The 18,585-nt window shown below is 48.1% G+C and overlaps 3 protein-coding genes across 3 annotated transcripts; 1 reads left to right on the top strand and 2 right to left on the bottom strand.

Annotated features, from left to right (window-relative positions):
• Positions 1-3,122: 3,122 nt before the first annotated feature.
• cdca8 (cell division cycle associated 8) lies at positions 3,123-7,942 on the bottom strand. The gene is made up of 11 exons (XM_030120932.1): positions 7,888-7,942; positions 7,541-7,633; positions 6,228-6,356; positions 6,088-6,128; positions 5,938-6,013; positions 5,786-5,853; positions 4,151-4,233; positions 3,973-4,071; positions 3,758-3,887; positions 3,528-3,614; positions 3,123-3,435 (listed from the first exon to the last, which is right to left on the bottom strand). Exons 2-11 carry the CDS (start codon positions 7,629-7,631, stop codon positions 3,400-3,402), a joined length of 840 nt encoding a protein of 279 aa, XP_029976792.1. The 5' UTR covers positions 7,632-7,633; positions 7,888-7,942; the 3' UTR covers positions 3,123-3,399.
• A 273-nt stretch (positions 7,943-8,215) lies between these two features.
• Positions 8,216-10,441, top strand: airim (AFG2 interacting ribosome maturation factor). Its single transcript, XM_030120803.1, has 4 exons — positions 8,216-8,647; positions 9,030-9,209; positions 9,285-9,403; positions 9,818-10,441. The coding sequence occupies exons 1-4, from the start codon at positions 8,379-8,381 to the stop codon at positions 9,856-9,858; spliced, it is 609 nt and encodes a 202-aa protein (XP_029976663.1). The 5' UTR covers positions 8,216-8,378; the 3' UTR covers positions 9,859-10,441.
• Positions 10,442-11,597: 1,156 nt separating this feature from the next.
• Positions 11,598-12,287, bottom strand: cldn35 (claudin 35). Its single transcript, XM_030120296.1, has one exon. The coding sequence runs from the start codon at positions 12,285-12,287 to the stop codon at positions 11,598-11,600; it is 690 nt and encodes a 229-aa protein (XP_029976156.1).
• Positions 12,288-18,585: the final 6,298 nt, after the last annotated feature.

Here is an 18,585-nt window from a genome sequence, read left to right as displayed (position 1 = left end):
TAATCTCCATGGCTGAATACGCTGTGCTCCCTGCTGATTGGCGTCAGAAACATTGAGCTTATTGGCTGCGTTTTTCAGAGGGCGGAGCTCATTAACGTCTCGTTAAACGCGTAAAAAACGCGCGTCTTGCTTGTTTAAAACGTGCGATTTTTTATGCCCGTTTTATTACAAATGAGCATTTTTTTAACGGCGTCTTAAGGATCAGACGCGTTGGATTAGTGGCGAATTGTGACTCCTTTGGCTTTCCATATCGCGAAAACGCGCCTGACGCATCGCGACAACGCGCCGCGTCAGTCGCGTCTCGTCGCCGATGGAACGCGAGTTCCCATTTGTTTTCAATTGTATTTTGACGCAAAATCGTGGAAAGCATTTGGCGGTATGAATGCAGCTTAAAGGTGCTGTAGGCAGGATTTTTGCTAGTCAATGCTAATTTTTCTGTGTTTTCTTTGGATTAAATGTTAGAGTATCCATTGATAATCCTTTAGGAGTGCAGCATAATTGCACTACCGTGAAGGCGCAGCGTTTCCATCTGTCTCTGTTCTGAGCTGAAAAGGAATCTTGACAGCTCCAGGTATCTTTGACCAATCAGAAGAGCCCCTGAGGCTCTAACCATGATTGGTTGAGGGGCGTTCGTCGCACGTTCTTGTGGGAGGGGCTTAACTTGCGTAAGGGCGTGATGTCAGAGAAAACAGGACAGGATTGGCTGTGCTGGGTTTCAAATGGCCATCTTAGATGGCCATGGGTTTTTTTTTTTTTTAAAAAGACAAAAATATTTTTGATTTGGAAATGCAAGTAAACATAAAACACAACATCATAAACTCACTATAAAATTTCCGCTTTTCTTTATCTCCTGTTCCTAAAAAAGATCCTCCACCAGAAATCCCTTTTGGCCAATCACAGCACGCTACGTCATTGTTTACATCAGAAACACGGGAGTGTGTCCGCGCAGCAATGTGACAAACCTGATCGGAGAATCATTTAAAAGGCGTCAAGAGAAGATATTTAACTACTGCAAACGTCAAGACCACAATTTCGAAATGAGATATGTACATAGATGTATTTTACGTAGTTTTTCATGCATGAAGCGCTGCGGGCTCGCGCGAGCACACATTGCTCTCTTTTTTCCTTTTTTTAACCGCACAAACTTTTTTTCTTCCCCTGCACCTTGCGGTCTACCTGGTGACACTCCGCGATCGACTGGTTGAGCACCCCTGGTCTACAGGTAACGGGGACTCTGTTCCGCTGCGTTGTTTACTTTTGTTGTGCTCTGTCGCACTGATGATGTCATCAACGTGGGACACCATCAGCGTGGGAAAATGCAGCGGCGCAGCTCGCCAGTAGGCGGTCAGACCCATAATAGACATATAGAAAGGTCAGACCCGGGTCTGCAGGCAGTGGGAAAGGAGTCTACAAAGGCGATTGTGAGCGGGTCGAAAACACGGGTCGACCCGCTAGTTGCAGTGGGAAAGCGGAACATGAGAAGATCACAAATATAAGGACAGTCCATAACCTACGTTATCGGCATGTTTAGAGGAAAACATTTTTTGCAGACTGATTCGATTTAGAGAAAAATGTGCTGAAAAGCCTCTTTTGCGGAGGTAAAGGTTGCAGCTCTCGGGGTTAAAGGTCAATACGTTAGAGATTGATGGAAGAAAAGCTGAACGGGAAGCCAGCAGTCGACACGGTGATGAAATGCAGTTAAAACGGAAGCCGTTTAGTTTCCTTTGGACCGATCATAGCAGGTGACTGAACCAGCGCTGGCGGGGATCGCTCGCCGTTGTCTCCCCTCCTCCGAGCTGCTGTCTCTGCCGGCAGTCCCTCACGGTGAACATCTCCGCGGATGATTTATGTAGCCGTGTTGCTCCGTGACCTCGGAATCCGCCCCATCCATACCGCACCTGTCAGCGCGCCGCTGCCTGCCTGCTTACTGAAAACCAAGCCATCCGTGCAAAATGGCAATTTTCCACCCACCTAGAGAATAAAAAAAAAAAAAAAAAAAAATCCATTCAGAGGCAAACTGGCAAAATCCTCTGATATGTAGAGCAGGTGCGTCGGGGCTAACGAGGGAGTCCGGCTGCACGCGCCACCGACCGCAACATCTGCCGCTTGTGAGGCGGTGGCGGTGCAGATGGAAGGGGCCGGGCCCGGGGTCCGCCCCGGCTCGGATCCGGCTGGGGGCGGGGGGGGGGGGGGGTAGCTGCTCTGTCTGGGCCCCGGGGTGAGGCTTCGGGCCGAGGCCCCGGCTCGACCCGCCTCGTCATCCCAGGTGGAAGCCCTAATGAGCTCGTCAGGCCCAACAAGCTGCTAATTGGCGGCGTTAGCGAAGTCCCCGAAGGTCAGAGGGCAGCTTCCTGCGCCAGCAGCAGCGTAGGCTGCCACTTCAATTTCTTACGCAAACAACAGCTCGGAATTTTGCGGCTGGAGATGAAACCGGAGCTTCATGACTGGAATACCGAGAGCCTGATGGGGAATAAAAGCGTCACAAGAAAGCAGCTGCGTCCTGCAGAGCTCTGAAAACACATCACACCAGTAAAAACATGCTTTTAAAACCACCACAGCGGAACTTCACAGCCTCAACAAGCTGCAGATATGGATTTTTTTTTTTTAAACTAGAAAAGAGGCCGCAGACTCTGAGGCTCTAAACTACTGTGGTGAAATGCTGCCATCTACTGGTCACAGTACAAAGATGCAGTTGCAGAAAAACAGCAGCGTCCATGTTTCTCCCACACTGCTTCATCCAACCCAGGGTGACCTCTGCAGGCCAATGAAAGACTCGCATGCATGATGGGGGTTTATGGGAGTCCTCACAGAAAGGCCTGGCCTGGACTCAAACCCATAGCCTTCTGAATGTGAGGTGTGTGTGCTAACCACTACTTGAACGCTTAAAGATGGAATTCACAAAAGGATTTCAATTTCTGTTTTTACACTTCTGTGTTTTCTGTAAGTCAGTAATGATTAAATGTTGACATTAACATAAACTGTAAAAACTGACTAAAAATCACATTTATTTGAGAATTTACATCTTAAAGTAAAGGACGAGTTTCTTTCCGGAAACTTTGAGAACTTCAAAAATCAAAACTTGACAACTGACAAACATGTAACAGCACGTTTATTGGTGGAAACATGCTTTTGGTGATATTAGAGAGAAAATCATAAGAGAGGGAAGACAGTATTCAGAAAACCCATTTCAGTTTGAAATCCTCTTAAAAATTAAAGAGATGTTAAATCCACACATGACGGTGACAGAGTTACACACTTCAAAAACATGAACATTTCCCTAAAATATCTTTCAAATGTGTGTGAAGAATAGAAAACATAACCAGAATATGTACATCCGACCCCAGAGGAGGTCACACCATCTCTGAAGACAGTTGGCTTTTCAGAATAAGAGTGTTCTGGTTACTGCGACGTCCCGCACAGAGAGGTGAGGCGAGTCTGCGGGGGAAAAAGAAAGAGCAGTGAGAGTCCTGCAGGGGGCGACGGCTCCACACGGCTCCACGGCGACGGCGACGAGGACGAGGACGTACCTGCAGCTGGCGAAGGCTCTTCAGAGCGTTCTCATCCAGCAGCGACAGATCCACCGAGTCCATCTGGCTGGCCAGCAGCTGGATGCTCTGAGCAGCGGGAGACAGCAGCTTCGTCTCAGAAAACAGCGAGTGAGGGGCGACTCGAGGCGCCGCAAACAGGAGCACTCCTCTGGGTTTCAACTTTAGAAAAACCTCCAGAAAGGTGTGACGGAAACGGTGTGTTCGCTCACCTCTCCGTTCCCCACAGGAACGCTGATGAAGATGTCGTTGCTGCCCCCGGCGATGGGCGAGCCGTTGACGGAAATGCTGAAGACCCTCTCTTTGTGGCGGGGCCCTCTGGTGGCGGGGGTCTTGGGGAGGCTGGGGGGGTGAAATGTGAAAGTCAGTCAGTGATGCAGCGAGGCTCATAGAAGACGCGCCGCCGTCCGGAAAGCGCGGCGCTCACCGCGGGTCGAAGCGTGGAGTGACCAGAGGAGTGGCGCCGATCATCACCGAAGAGTCCAGCAAGCTTCTGGCCGGCGTGACCAGAGGCTTCCTGCTCGACCTGGAGGGAGAGGGAGGACGGTCAGCAAGGCATCGAGACGAGAGGAGGAGGAGGAGGAGGAGGAAGGAATGCCGCTCACCGTCTGATGGCCGTGCTGTCTCTGGCGACTCCCAGTGCTTTTGCTCTTTTGGAGGTAGTTGGAGGCTTCTTTGTTGTTCTTGCCTGAATTTAAAAGAAGAAATGGGGAGAACTGAAGCTTTTCGATCAGAACTATCAAACACTTTTCAGTTCAGGAGCCACAGAGTTCAGTTTCTTCTGTGTGAGCAGTGTGTGCCATAAAGAGGGTGAAACGTGTAGCCGTAGCCTCATTATGACGTTCAAATTTGAAAACTGTTTCCTCCCTGACCTGCTGCACCACATTTTGTGAAAATGAAACTGAAACGGTTGAGTTTGAGTTGGGTCCGCTTATTAGGGCTGAACGATACGGGCAAAATTTCATATCTCGATATCCATGCCAGATATCTCGATATCGATACGATATATTACAATGGATTCAGCGAAAGTTAAGCATTTTTCAGAAAAATAAAAACATAATACAAAAGGATGTAAAAAAAAAAAAAGAAAAAAAAATGCAGTTTTATTTATGAGAACTCACTGCCACTACCACCAAACTCATTTGTGCAGATTCTGCAACCGCCCTCTCTTCAGCACTCATGTTGTTGTTTTGCTTACTCTCCGCGGCCTGTAGCACATGTGAGCGTGCATCTCCGTCTCCCTCCTGCCCCTCCCTCTGATGCTTCTCATTGGCTGCCATCAGCTGTCAACCAGTAAACAAGGTTTGTGGTTGGCTGGCCTGACCTGTGCACGGGCGAGCTTACATGCAGGGCAAGCAGGGGAAATCTTTGCCTCGTAAACCAGCCCGGAAAGCAGGCTCAGAAACAGCCTTTCCTGAGGAGGGCTCCTCAGAGCCACTTCTTTGACTGCTGAAACTCCGAACAATTTGGGGCAAACAAACTTAAATACTATGTTTTTGGGCTTCTGAGACTGATATGACGAGACTGAAAAATAGTATAATACGTCCCCTTTAAGTTTTTTCTTTGTTGGAGCTCAGAGTGTACGAGACGAAAATGTCAGTATTTTCACAAAAGCAAACAGTTACTTTGGAAAATGACAACAATCTCAGCATAAAACCTTCTGGTGTAAAATGCAGTGAAATGTCAAAAATTTCTCCATATTTTCCCAAACTCCCCCTGATGGGCGAGTTTGCAGGAAAGACCACGACCGCAGGACCTATATGTATTTGTATAAACTGTATATATTATAGTTCTGTTCTATTTAAAGATTTATGTTATACATAAAGTTAGATCTTTTCTTTCTTTAGTTTTCTATTATTCTGACTACAATTTGCATTATAACTTATTCTTAATTTGCACCTTTCATTACTTTTTGCACCCCTGTGTTCTACGAGCCTCTGTAACTGTAAATTTCTCCGCTGTGAGATTAATACAGACTATTCTATTCTAGTTTGACAGAAACCAGCCGTCACTGAAAACTCAGCTCGGCTCTGAGTGTTTTGTTTTCTACTCTTAAAAAATTGGCAAAAAAAAAAATTGGACAAAAAAAAAAAAAAAAATCTGTTTTCATTGACATGTTTATAATTGACTTGGTGGTCCGGATTGGACCCTCTTGCAGGCCAGATTTGGGCCTGCAGACCTTATGTTTGACACCGCTGGTTTCAAGATTCAGCTGGATTTCTGAGGAAAGGGTCCCTCACCTTCCTCGTGGTGCTGGGAGTGACTCCGTCCTGAGAACTGGACTTGGCGGCACGTTTCTTCTTTGGAGCTGAACGTGAGACAAAACACAACCATCAGCAACGAAGATTAAAACTAAAAACTTGAAAAGTAGAAAACATTAGTTCAAACAGACTTTTCTTGGCGTTCTTCAGAAGAACCGCGTGATCCTCGGCCACGACGCTTTCAACAATGGCAGCTTCCTCTTCTCTCTGCTGACAGACTGAACGTTAAAGCCTCTTCGGGAAATCCTGAACAAGACGAGACGGGCGGGAAACGAAATCACCTTTGAGTTCTCCACTTCTGGGGTCTTCGGTTTCTCAGACACTGCAAGACAAAACAAAAACAGTAACTTAAAGTGAGCAGCTCATTTCCCTGGATTCACGCGCTCGCCGAACCTGGCCGCAGTCGGCGTTTCCTACTTACTGTAGTGCTCCAACCAGTTGGTCTTCCGGACGGCTTTGGGGATCTTAATGAGCGCCATGCCGTAGGCGTTGTCCACATCTTTCAGCAGCTGGTTCAGCTTCTCCTTCAGCTGTCCAATTCTGGTTTTTACTGTGAACAAACACATCTATTCGAGTGTTTTCTGCAAGTCAGCATCGAGTGAATGTCAGTAAATATAATGTTATCAGAAAAAGTTACAGTTGACACACATTAAAGAGTAATGAAAAGCAGTCATCAAGACCCGCCGAGAGGAAAAGACGTCGGTGAAGCACTTTTCTCTCAAAGCTCCAGACACTTCTAGATGTGTTTTTAATGTAGTGATTCACAGTTCACTCCCCAGCCGTTCATAAACTAAACAGAAGGCTCATTACACTGTGGTGCATGTGTAACTCTAATCCTCAAAACACACTAGGCTGTCTGATTTAAACTATTTACACTCAATCTTTAATACACTGGATACAAATGATGAATTATAATCATGTCTAATCCATCAAATCGGAGAGTTCCATCTGAACTTATGAAAATAATGAGGAAAAATGACATTTCTGAAACCTGAGATTGTTCAATTTCATATTTGCAAAACAAAGGACAGAATTTCTCACAATTAAGAGATGAAATCATAACTGTATTTAAAGCTTTATTAGCATTTCAGTTTCTAAAATCCTTGATTCGGGTCTGTATCTTAGTATTGATCAGAGTATTGATACATCTTGATTGTAGACTAGAATTCTACAGGATATTTCAAACTTTTAGAAATGTTTGTGAAGATTTCCAAAGTACTTTACAGACAAATCAATGAATGAAGAATCAGGTTAAATTGCCTCATTAAGCAGTTCTTAACTGGACTGGGTTGAGAACACTGAAGCCCTTCACAGCGCCGTACCATCTCTATTTTAAGAGGTATCTGAGGTCCCTTAACATCATCGCACTACGCCGAAGGTCTTCTAAGAGTCTGATGTCTAATTCTTTTCTATTATATTTCATTCAGATTAATTAGAAAATAATCACATGTGGATTGTGGACTTCAATTAAACCGGCTATTAAGAATATTTGTGAAGACTGTATTAACATACCATAACATTTTATGGAGATCAATGAGGGGAAAAGCAAAATAAGCAGTTGCTACTTCTTTATGATTGAGTTGTTTCTCGACTAAGTTTGTTTAAGCTTTAAGCTTTAACTTATATCGAATAGAACTTTAGGGAAATGTTAATTTGGACATTTGATCACCGTATGACTGTTTAGTAGCTGTAGCTCCTCTGTGGCATCATTATTATTAAAACACTCATATTTACCCTCGCTGTCGAAATCCTCCAGAAAAGCCTCCAGCTTGGCCGTCCTGGGGTTGATCTTCTGCTGCTTGGTGGTCCTTTTCCTGGGAGCCATGTCTGCAATAATATTAACAGCCGAGGATTAAATAAAGTTAATGTGACATTACTAAGATCAGAGAAACAACAGGCGCCATGACTTCTAGCAGAGGCGGTGGGCTAAGCTAACGGCGGCTAAAAGCTAACGTTATCTTTACATTCTAACTCAAATTCCGCTGGATTTCTTAACACCCAGTGTCTTTCGCAGAACAAACCAGGGAATAAAGTACTCCAAACCATTATATTTGATGAAAGCTGTGCGTTAAACTGGTTACCTGGTGCTGCTTTCTCCCGTCTCCGTCTTCTTCACCGTAGTTCTTCACAAAGCCGTAACTTTTCAAATCTTGGCGCGGGGCGGGGCCAACAACCCAAACCAGCCAATCAGAGAGCACGTTCTGAAGGCGTCAGCACAAATCACTTTTTTTAAAAAAAGAAACAAATATTTTTGATTTGGAAATGCAAGTAAACATAAAACAAAGCATCATAAACTCACTATAAAATTTACGCTTTTCTTTTCCTCCCATTTCAAAAAAAGATCCTCCGTCGGAAAACCCTTTGGCCAATCACAGCATGCCACGTCATTGTTTACATCAGAAACACGGAAGTGTGTCCGTGCAGCATGGTGGTAATGTGACACACCTGATCGGAGAATCATTCAAAAGGCGTCAAGAGAAGATAGCTAACCACCGCAAACGTCAATTTCGAAATGAAATATGTACATAGATGTATTTTAATTTGAAAATACGCGTGAAACTAGCCCCGCGAGATGATAAAGCCTGCAGTGACTTCTCTCCATCAGGCGCTGAGGAAAAGTTTCCAGACTCTTGAAAACAACCACAAGGTATGGCGGAGTGAGCTGGAGGAGTGCAGCCCCCTGATGGTGTCTCTGGGGAATCTGGCTGAGCAGCTGAGAGCCCTCTCCAACGTCCAGATGTCCGGCACGCCGCTCAGAGACTTCCCAGACCTGGAGAACCGGCTGCGGTTCAAACTCCTACAAGCCACAGACACAGTTTTGACCAAACTCAATGAGAGGATGTATGTAGCCATGGTTTATACAATACTGTGAAATTCTCTGGAAATATGTGTCTAAATTTACAAACAGTAGATGTTCATGTTAAGCATTTGTCAAGTAAACTATTTAAGCATGGGACAGAGGGAGATGTCCAAATAGCAATATAAAACCAGATTAGATTAAAGATGAAGCACAAATATTTGAACCCATGACCTTCTTGCAGTGAGCTAACCACAAAGTAACATGAATGCTTCACTGTATTGACAAGCAAGCCGCACTTCGTGTTCTAGTTTACACAGCAAATAGGCCATATTTTATCCAGATTTGCATCAGTTCCTGGATTATTGTTGATAAAACTGAAATATATTTGTGTGCTATGTACCTGTCTCTCTGGCCTCCTCTCAGTTCATCTCTGCAGTCCATCAGAGACGCCATCAGTAACCAGGTGACAGCGGTCGTTCAGCTGTACCAGCAGAGCGCAGACAGCCTGGATCTTTCTGCGGTCACCGAGCGATCTCCCACCAGCCCGTCGGTCGCTGACATGCTGGAGTGGCTCCAGGATGCTGAGCGTTACTATCGCAAACAGTATCCTCTCCACGTACCATCGGATGCTTCCTGTGCTTTTTGTTTGTGTTTCTTCTCCTTGACTCCCGTCTTCAGGTTCCTGAGGAGGAAAGCTTTGCTTCAGATGCTGAGAGCGGACGACCTCTCACTTCTGGAGTCTGCTCCCAACAGGTGGAAATCTTTAGATTCGCCCAGCGAGGAAGAACAGATCACAGGTAGAAAATACTGTGAATGCCACTGTTATGTTGTCCTGTTCATATTAAAGATGACTGATGAAATATGACTGACATTATTGTAAGAAAGGATCAGTGTATAAAAAAGTGATCCAAAATAAAACAGACTGAAGTCTAATTTTGTCCGCAAGTTCTGAAGTCTTATCAGTTCAGACATTTGTCTTCACAAGGAGAGAAGTAAATAAAAACCTCACAAAAAATTTTATTTGTACAGTAAAAGTGTAAATAAAAGTAAAAATGCATCCCTAAATCGAAGTAACTTAATATGAGAGACGAGAAAATGAAAGTTTCACCCTTTTTTAATCAGTTTGATCAGCAAACTGCACACATAAATCCAGGACTGGCTCTCACTTTCAGCAGATTTCTCTGTGAAGCTCATGAATGTTTTTCTTCCAGACACACTTTGCAGAGTGTCCTTCTTCATGGAGTCGCAGTGAAAACGGCTCCGAGGATGCAGACTGTGCTTCTGGACGCTGAGGTGAATCGTACCTGCAGAGCTGGACTCACTCTCCGGAGGATGCTCACTCAGGATCGGCTGTCGATCGGAGACTGTTCCCAGTATCACGAGACACTTCTCTGCGGTTAAAGCGCCTGCTAGGGGGCGCCAGAGAGTCTGAGAGGCGGGAAAAATTTGCAAGTCAGCAGGATGTGTTTTTTCCATAATAATTTGTTTTTTATATTAAAAGTTTCTGAGGATAAACTGAGGAAAAAAACATTTGTTTGGTTGCTTTTTCTGTCTCAACCAGGAATCAAACCTGGGTCCTTTATACTCAAGATCAAGATTTGATCCAGTGCATCACTTTATAAAAACATACTTTTTTTAATGATGAATTTATTTCAGATCTTAATTAAAGTTAATTAGTCTTTCAAAAAGCATGCGTGCAGTGTTACAGTTTACATGTCAAGACTGAACAAAAGGTTTCCAGGTCAGAGTGTCTCAGGAGGAGGGTTGAAGGAGTTCAGCTGAAAAAGCCTGATGAAATAACAGAAATGCTGTTATGAAGGTAACTGCTGGTGTAATTGTGGGAATAAAAATCATGTCTTTTGGGATTTGTGCGATTAGAAATTATCAAAAGGGAATTCAGAATGAAATACAAGACCTTGTTGAAAGTCGCCTGTGTTCTAGTTCTCCTGTTTTTCATTATTTATTGAAGGACATTCAGGCTGTGACTCATTAGTGAAGTTGCTACGTTTGTGACTTTCAATACAAAAAATGCACAGAGGAAGGCAGTTCAGGCATGTTATTTTAGTTTTTTCAAATCACACTTTACCAGACTCTTTATTTCATGATTTATGTGACAAATCAGGAACAAAGGACTCAGTCAGACGAATCACTGCAACCTTCACAACCCGAGCCTTCATAAAAACTGTCGGCGCTGTTGGTTCGAGGTGAAGACAGCAGGCTTCCTTCAGGCTCGATTAAAAAACACAGTGCAAACAAACTGAAGACAAACAACAAGGAGATATACAAAATATTCCATATCAATAAATATAGAGATTTAAACTCGAAACTGGAGACACAGGTGGATTTAAGGAGGAGCTAGAGGCTCCGTTCAGAAGACTTCAAGTGAAAACGCTAAACGCTCGAGTGTCCGTTTGTATGATTACGGTGCTTGGATTTACTGGAAACCCCACTTCTTTGACAACGCTTCGTCTCGGATGGAAACAGGAGAAAACGTTTTTTTATTTTTTAACTACTGCGACTAATCATGAGCACCATGGTGTAGTAAACACTTCTGCTCATGCTCAGTAGACAGTAAGAATGTTTTCCTCCAGAGTGTCATGAATCCCAGTCCAAATCCTCCTGGTCCTGGTCCTGGTCCTGGTCCAGATTCTCCTGGACTTGGTAGTTTTAGAGTTGACAGTCACAGTAATAACAATCCAACTTGTTTGTCTGTCCGTACGAATGTCCCTGTTCTCCCATTGTTGTTTATGGTGTATTGAATGTGTGTGTGTGTGTAGTTTCTTTTACAGTAACAACAGCACCATCCAGTGGCCCGACAGGAAAACTACATCGTTTTCAGCGCTCCTCCTGTTTCTGTGTAGACGGACTCTGTTTTCAAAACTTTACCATGTGAACATGAAACTTCAAAAACTGATAAAACAAGTTTTCACTTGAAACCTGATCGTGACCGGAGCCTGGATCTGAAACCTCGCCCTCCTCCACCGGTCCGTCCTACACGTACTCCTTCAGCGGGAGGCTGTTGGAGGTGATGGGCTTGGGGGGGTCCGGCGCCGAGGCGGGCGAGTTGGCGAAGCTGCGGCCGATGTATCCCCGCCGGTACCGGCCGCCCTTCTCCATGAGCGGACAGGTGCTGCTCAGCACGGCGCCGCTGATCATGAGGATGACGGCCGCCGCCCAGCCCAGGTAGATGGCCTGGCCCAGCTCCCGCTTGTGCATCACCGGCACGTTGGGGTTGTAGAAGTCCTGGACCACGGTGTTGGCGGTCCAGGAGACCGGGATCAGCACGCAGAGGCCGGTGAGGATGAAGAGGACGCCCCCCGACAGCGCGATGCCCGCCTTGGCGCGCCGGTCGTCGCCGGCGCAGGTGGTGCACTTCATGCCGCAGCAGGACACGGTGCAGGACAGCCAGCCCATGAAGATGGCCAGGCACATGAGGGCGCGCGCCGCCTGGATGTCCGGCGGCAGCGCCAGCATGGAGTCGTAGGTCTTGCACTGCATGTGGCCCGTGGTCTGGTAGATGCAGTTCATCCAGATTCCCTCCCACTTGATCTCCGAGGTCAGGATGTTGCTGCCGATGAAGGCCGAGACCTTCCACTGCGGCAGCGCCGTGACGGCGATGGCCATGATCCAGCCGGTCACCGCGCAGGTGAAGCTGATCAGCTGCATGCCGGTGTTCACCATGGCGACGGCTCTCTCTGGACTCCCAGCTGCTTGGCGTTTACAGCGTTTCTCTGCTTCTGACCTCCGATGAAACTTGCTTTATGCTCCTTCCTTTCTTCCACACCTCCTGGAGAACCTTCTTCTGCTTCCTGCCGTCTTTATGTCACTTTGTCAGCGGCCATGTTCCTCTCTTCTTCTCTTGCTTTTCAACATCTGCTCTTTGTTCCCGCCGATGCACGTTTGCTGGATGACCCAGAAGTAATCACTCTTCCTCTCTGAAGGATTTTCCCGGGATCAGTCGCTCACACACTTTCTCCTCCTTTTCATTCCTGAGTCGGACTCACTGCATTATTGAGCAGCTGATACCAGGGTCCGTCGGGCCAAGGAGGGAAAACGGCGAGCAGTCAGTACTTTCTTTATTTCTTGCCGTTTCCCAGTAGAACCCGGCAGGTCGGCCGTTGAGCCGCTGTTGACTTCAATGTCGCCGCTGGTTCGGTGTAACCTTACCGAGATGGAGAACGCCGATAGAACCTGATACCCGGACTGGAGGCCCCTGACGAGTGTCTGCTGTCACGGCCGGGTCGCAAACGGTGACGCCTGATTACACAGAGCGCGGCGAGCTTTTTACCTCTCTGTCCAGTCCCGTGTTACCCAAACACCCCAGGGGAAAATCAAACCCAAACAGAGCTGGTCGCCGGAGGTGATTCCAGGCGGCGCTTTGATCCAAATGTCCAGCTGGAGCTGCGGCGGCGACAGGACCGTTTAATCCGGGAGGAGGCGGCAGCCGCAGCTCGTCTCCACACTGCTTGAGCGTCTCCTTGTTGGCGGCGCTCGGCGTTGGGCTCCAGCACTTGAGGAGGCCACTTCAGACCTCACCCTCCCCCATCCACGCTCTCTCTCTGGAGGCAAGGCGAGACCGAATGGGTCAGTCCGGTTCCAGCGGGGGCAGAAAGACCAGATCGGGGGCCATACGGTCACTTTGCTCCCGTCTTGTGCGGTGGAACCTGCGGACAGCGGCAGTGAACCCAAAGGCGGGGGGGGGAAACACAGCGAGGGAGGGGAGGGCCGGGGCAAAAGTGGGTGAGACAACAAAGGGAGGGAGGGATGGATGGAGCGGCGATGGAGCGGTGTCCGTAGCGGGATCAGTTAACACAAAGACAACATGGGGGGCCTCTACAGCAGGGATTACACACACTCCACCCCACACACACACCTGCCTGCGTTTAGAGGAGCTCTGACCTGCTCTTTATTCCGACGCTGCAGTGAAAACTGCTTCACTCTGTAAAGCTGACCTGTGTTTTTGTGTACAGCAGCAAAAACTAATTTTTTTCTCAATTTTTAATGCTATTTCAATTATGCATATTAGCAAGTGAGACGTTAACAAGCCGAATCAGGCACTGCATTATGGGTATTATGAGTTCATTGGTAATTGCGCAGCCAGAAGAGGGAGAATTGACCTTGTGTAAAACAGACGGATCTGACAGCAGCTCTTTGTCCTCGGTCACATCCATTTTCCCCGGCTCCCTCTGCGCCGAGCGCCGGCGATGAATTAAATATCACCGCATCAAGATGTGCGGCTCGGGTTTCCTTTCTTCTGTAGCCTCCTCTCTCCTTGGTAACGGTGGTCATGACGACCAGGCGGGACACAGGAAGCGGGCGACCGGAGGGCGTTCCAGTGACGGCCATCCCGCCTCGCTGGACGAGCCGACAGAGCCGAGGACTCTTCTCATCCGGGGCGCTAAACAGGGGCAACATTTGCGGGGTCTTCAGGATTATGAAAGGAGTTCCGCATTTTGAGGGAAAATGCTAAACTTGCAGTAGCAGTGCTACCGTCTCCATGGGAACAGAGACTTAGTGTTTTCAAACGGTTGTATTATCACCCAAAACAAAGTGAAAGCTTGGCCTTTTCAGTGTAGTTTCAGGCCTCAGTGAAGAAGGCCGAGGAGTGCAGGAGCGACGTTAACCCACTCGAGTTTTGTTTTCTCACATATTTGGCAGATTGCAGGGACTCGGTCCAGGAAGACGCTGCAACAAAGTGATTCATATCACCTCTCTCACTTGACACTCTACATCCAAAACTAATTTTTAAAAAAGATCATGAAATTTTAAAATCTCCACGGGCTTACTAGAATATAATAATTTGTTGGAATAGACCAACTCAAAGGTGAGTGCTCCTAGACAGTAAAATAACGCCATAATAACCTTTATTATGGCCTCATAATAACCTTTGTTCCTGTTTGACGCATGCGCCAACTGCGGTGGCAGCAAGTCCGAGCAGCGCTAGTGTTTTCTGTGTTTTCGTGTTTTTTGGTGACTGTTTTGTTTGGAATGTGCTGGTACAAGTACTCGAGGGATGAGCTCCTTGAGCTGAGGCGCACATCGAGGGGAATCAAGCATCCGATCCCGCGCGAGATCAAGAAGCCCTTCCGAGGATGCCGAGCCGGCGCTAAGCTAAAAGCTAAAAGGTGGAGGTACAAGCCCTTTGTGCCATCTATTATAATGGGTAACGTAAACTCTATGCCCAACAAGCGCGATGAGCTGGAAGCCCTGATGAAGTGCAAGAGTGCTTACCGGGAAGCTTCGTTATATCTGCTCACGGAGACCTGGATGAATGAGACCCTGCCGGACTCCGCTGTTAGCATCCCCGGCTTCACACTCGTTCGAGCGGACAGAGCGGCGGAATCCTGCGGGAAAGCGAGGGGTGGAGGACTTGCCGCGCTGGTCAACAACAAGTGGTGCCATCCCGGTCACATCACGGTGAAAGATAAAATCTGTACCCGTGATGTTGAGCTCCTGGCGGTCGGATTAAGATCATATTATCTCCCGAGGGAGATCCACCTGGTCGCCACCATTATTGTTTACATCCCGCCGCGTGCGGACGCGACGTCAGCGTGTGACGTCATCCAGGAGGCGGTGTCCAGGATCCAGTCCTCACATCCAGAGGCGCTCATCATTATTTCAGGGGACTTCAACCATGTTGATGTGAGCCCTCATTTAGGCGGCTTTACTCAATATGTGCAGTGTCCAACCAGACATAACAACACTCTGGACCTGTGTTATGTGAATGTAAGATCTGCTTACTCTGCCGTGTCTCTGCCTCCCCTTGGAAAGTCCGACCACAATCTCATACACCTCAGACCATCATACAAACCATCTGTGATGAGACTGCCTACGGTCAGGAGGTCTTTTAGGCAGTGGACCCCTGAGACAACAGCCAAGCTGAGGGACTGTTTTGAATCCACAGATTGGAATCTGCTTGTGGGTTCAGACGTGGACAATGACATCAATGAGAGCGTGGTCTGTGTCACAGACTACATAAATTTCTGCACGGATGTAGTAGTGCCCCTGAGAACCGTGCGCTGCTTCCCCAACAACAAGCCGTGGATCAGAAGTGACACAAAACATCTGCTGAACTGTAAAAAGGAGGCTTTTAAGTCTGGTGACCGGCAGAGAATGAGGACTGCTCAGCATGACCTGAGGAGGGCCATGAGACGGGCCAGGAGGGAGTACAAAGCAGGACTTGAGAGGAAGCTGCAGGATAAGAGCTCCCGAGAGGTCTGGAAGGGCATGAGAACCATTACTGGTTTCAAGGAGAAGGGATGTGTAGCTCCTGGTGATGTGGACATGGCGGACGAGTTCAACCGTTTTTACAACCGGTTTGACTCTGCACAAACGCACACACACACTAACGGATGTCCACCCGGCGGCCACTCCACCTCGGCTGCTGTGACCTGCTCCTCTCCTCCACCCAGCGGCCACTCCACCTCGGCTGCTGTGACCTGCTCCTCCTCACCATCCGGCGGCTGCTCCACCTCTGCTGCTGTGACCTGCTCCTCTTCTCCACCTGGGAGCGGCTCCACCTCTGCTGCTGTGACCTGCTCCTCCTCACCATCCGGCGGCTGCTCCACCTCTGCTGCTGTGACCTGCTCCTCTTCTCCACCTGGGAGCTGCTCCACCTCTGCTGCTGTGACCTGCTCCTCCTCACCACCCAGCGGCTGCTCCACCTCTGCTGCTGTGACCTGCTCCTCTCCTCCACCCAGTGGCTGCTCCACCTCTGCGGCTGTGACCTGCTCCTCTTCTCCACCTGGGAGCTGCTCCACCTCTGCGGCTGTGACCTGCTCCTCTCCTCCACCTGGGAGCTGCTCCACCTCTGCGGCTGTGACCTGCTCCTCTCCTCCACCCAGCGGCTGCTCCACCTCTGCTGCTGTGACCTGCTCCTCCTCACCACCCAGCGGCTGCTCCACCTCTGCGGCTGCGACCTGCTCCTCTTCTCCACCCAGCGGCTGCTCCACCTCTGCTGACGCGCCGGCCTTCACTGTGGAGGAGGTACGTGTGGAGCTGAGGAGGCTCCATGGACGGAAAGCTGCAGGGCCTGATGGGATATCACCACGGCTGCTGAAGGAGTGGGCGTCAGAGCTGGCTGTGCCTCTCCAAACCATCTTCAATCGGAGTCTTCAGACTGGACGTGTCCCTGCGTTGTGGAAGACCTCATGCCTTGTCCCAGTGCCCAAGGTGGCAAGGCCTGCAGGGATGAAGGACTACAGACCAGTGGCCCTAACATCCGTGGTGATGAAGACTTTTGAGAGGCTGCTGCTCCGGCTGCTCAAACCTCAAGTGGAGGGGGCGCTGGACCCCCTTCAGTTCGCCTATCAGGACAGCATGGGAGTGGACGATGCAGTCTTGTTTATGGTCCATCAGGCGCTCTCCTTTCTGGAGGGAGCTGGAGGCTATGTGAGGTTGATGTTTTTCGACTTTACAAGCGCCTTCAATACCATCCAGCCTCAGTTACTGAAGGGGAAGCTTGAGAGGATGGGAGTGGATCCTCTCTTTGTTCGCTGGATCCACAACTACCTGACTCTGAGGTCACAATACGTCCGGCTCGGGGGGGGTGTATCTGGGACCCTGTTGAGCAACACTGGTTCACCGCAGGGGACTGTACTATCCCCCCTTTCTCTTCACACTGTACACTGCTGACTTTGCTCACAGATCTGCTGCGTGTCATGTGCAGAAGTATTCAGATGACACTGCAATTGTGGCATGTGTGAAGGGTAGGGATGAAAAGGAGTACAGGGAGCTCATCGCGGGATTCACCACCTGGAGCAGGGACAATGGTCTTATTCTGAACACCTCTAAGACGAAGGAGATGATCATTGACTTTGGCAGGAAGCCTCTCATCAACCTGTCATCATCGACGGAGAGAGTATTGAGGTTGTTCACACCTATAAATACTTGGGTGTGCACCTTGACCACAAACTGGACTGGTCGGAGCAGGCTCGGGCCCTGTATAAGAAAGGACAGAGCAGGCTGTTTTTCCTGAGGAGACTTAAATCCTTTGATGTGTGTGGTGACATGCTGTACATTTTCTACCAGTCTGTTGTTGCAAGTGCTGTTTTCTTTGGGGTTGTCTGTTGGGGCGGCAGTATGACAAAAAGAGACAGCAATCGGCTGGACAGACTGATCAGGAGGTGTGTGTCTGTGATGGGGAGGAAGGTGGACTCTGTTGGAGCAGTCTTGGAGAGGAGGATGGGGGCTCTAATGCAGAGTATCTTGAGGAACTCCAAACATCCACTGCACGACACAGTTGCAGCTCAAAAAAGTGAGCGGAGCAACAGGCTCCTGTCATTGCGCTGCAGAACTGAGCGCTTCAAGAGGTCGTTCATCCCCTCAGCAATCAGGCTGTATAACAGATGTGCCTGAGCCAAACCAAGTACAATCTGAGCACTTGTATTTTTTGTACTGTTATTTATTTGCATGTATATGATCTGTGTGCTGCTGGACACTGGAATTTCTCCCTTGGGAGATTAATAAAGTTTTATCTATCTTTATCTAAATTTAAACCGGAAGGGTTTTCTCTCTTGTAGCAGAGTATATGTGACAAAAACAAAGTGTTCATAAAACCAAACAATTACTCCAGAAAATGATGCATTAGGCCTGCTTTAACAAACCCGCTGACGGCGCCGTAGTGAGATTGATGCTAGCTCAGGGTCTTGGTATTGCGCATCAGCTACTTGTAAGAAACCCACTATATGGGGCGACAGTAGCTCAGATGGTATAGCGGGTCGTCTTATAACCGGAATGTTGGCAGTTCGATTCCCGCTCCCGCAGGCGTAAAACTGTCGTGTCCTTGGGCGAGACACTTCACCCACCTTGCCCAAGTATGACACCCAGTCTGGAGAGAATGAATAATGCAATGTAAAGCGTCTTTGAGTGAAAAGCACTATATAAAAAACCAATGCATTAAATATATACTTAGGAAAATTAGTATTAAACTTTTCTTGTTCGAAGATTATCTTAAAGCAAGCAAGCCGAGACATTTTGA

The sequence above is a fragment of the Salarias fasciatus genome, chromosome 22 (assembly GCF_902148845.1).
Source record: "Salarias fasciatus chromosome 22, fSalaFa1.1, whole genome shotgun sequence".
Lineage (NCBI taxonomy): Eukaryota > Metazoa > Chordata > Actinopteri > Blenniiformes > Blenniidae > Salarias > Salarias fasciatus.
This window is presented reverse-complemented; position numbering and strand designations above follow the sequence as displayed.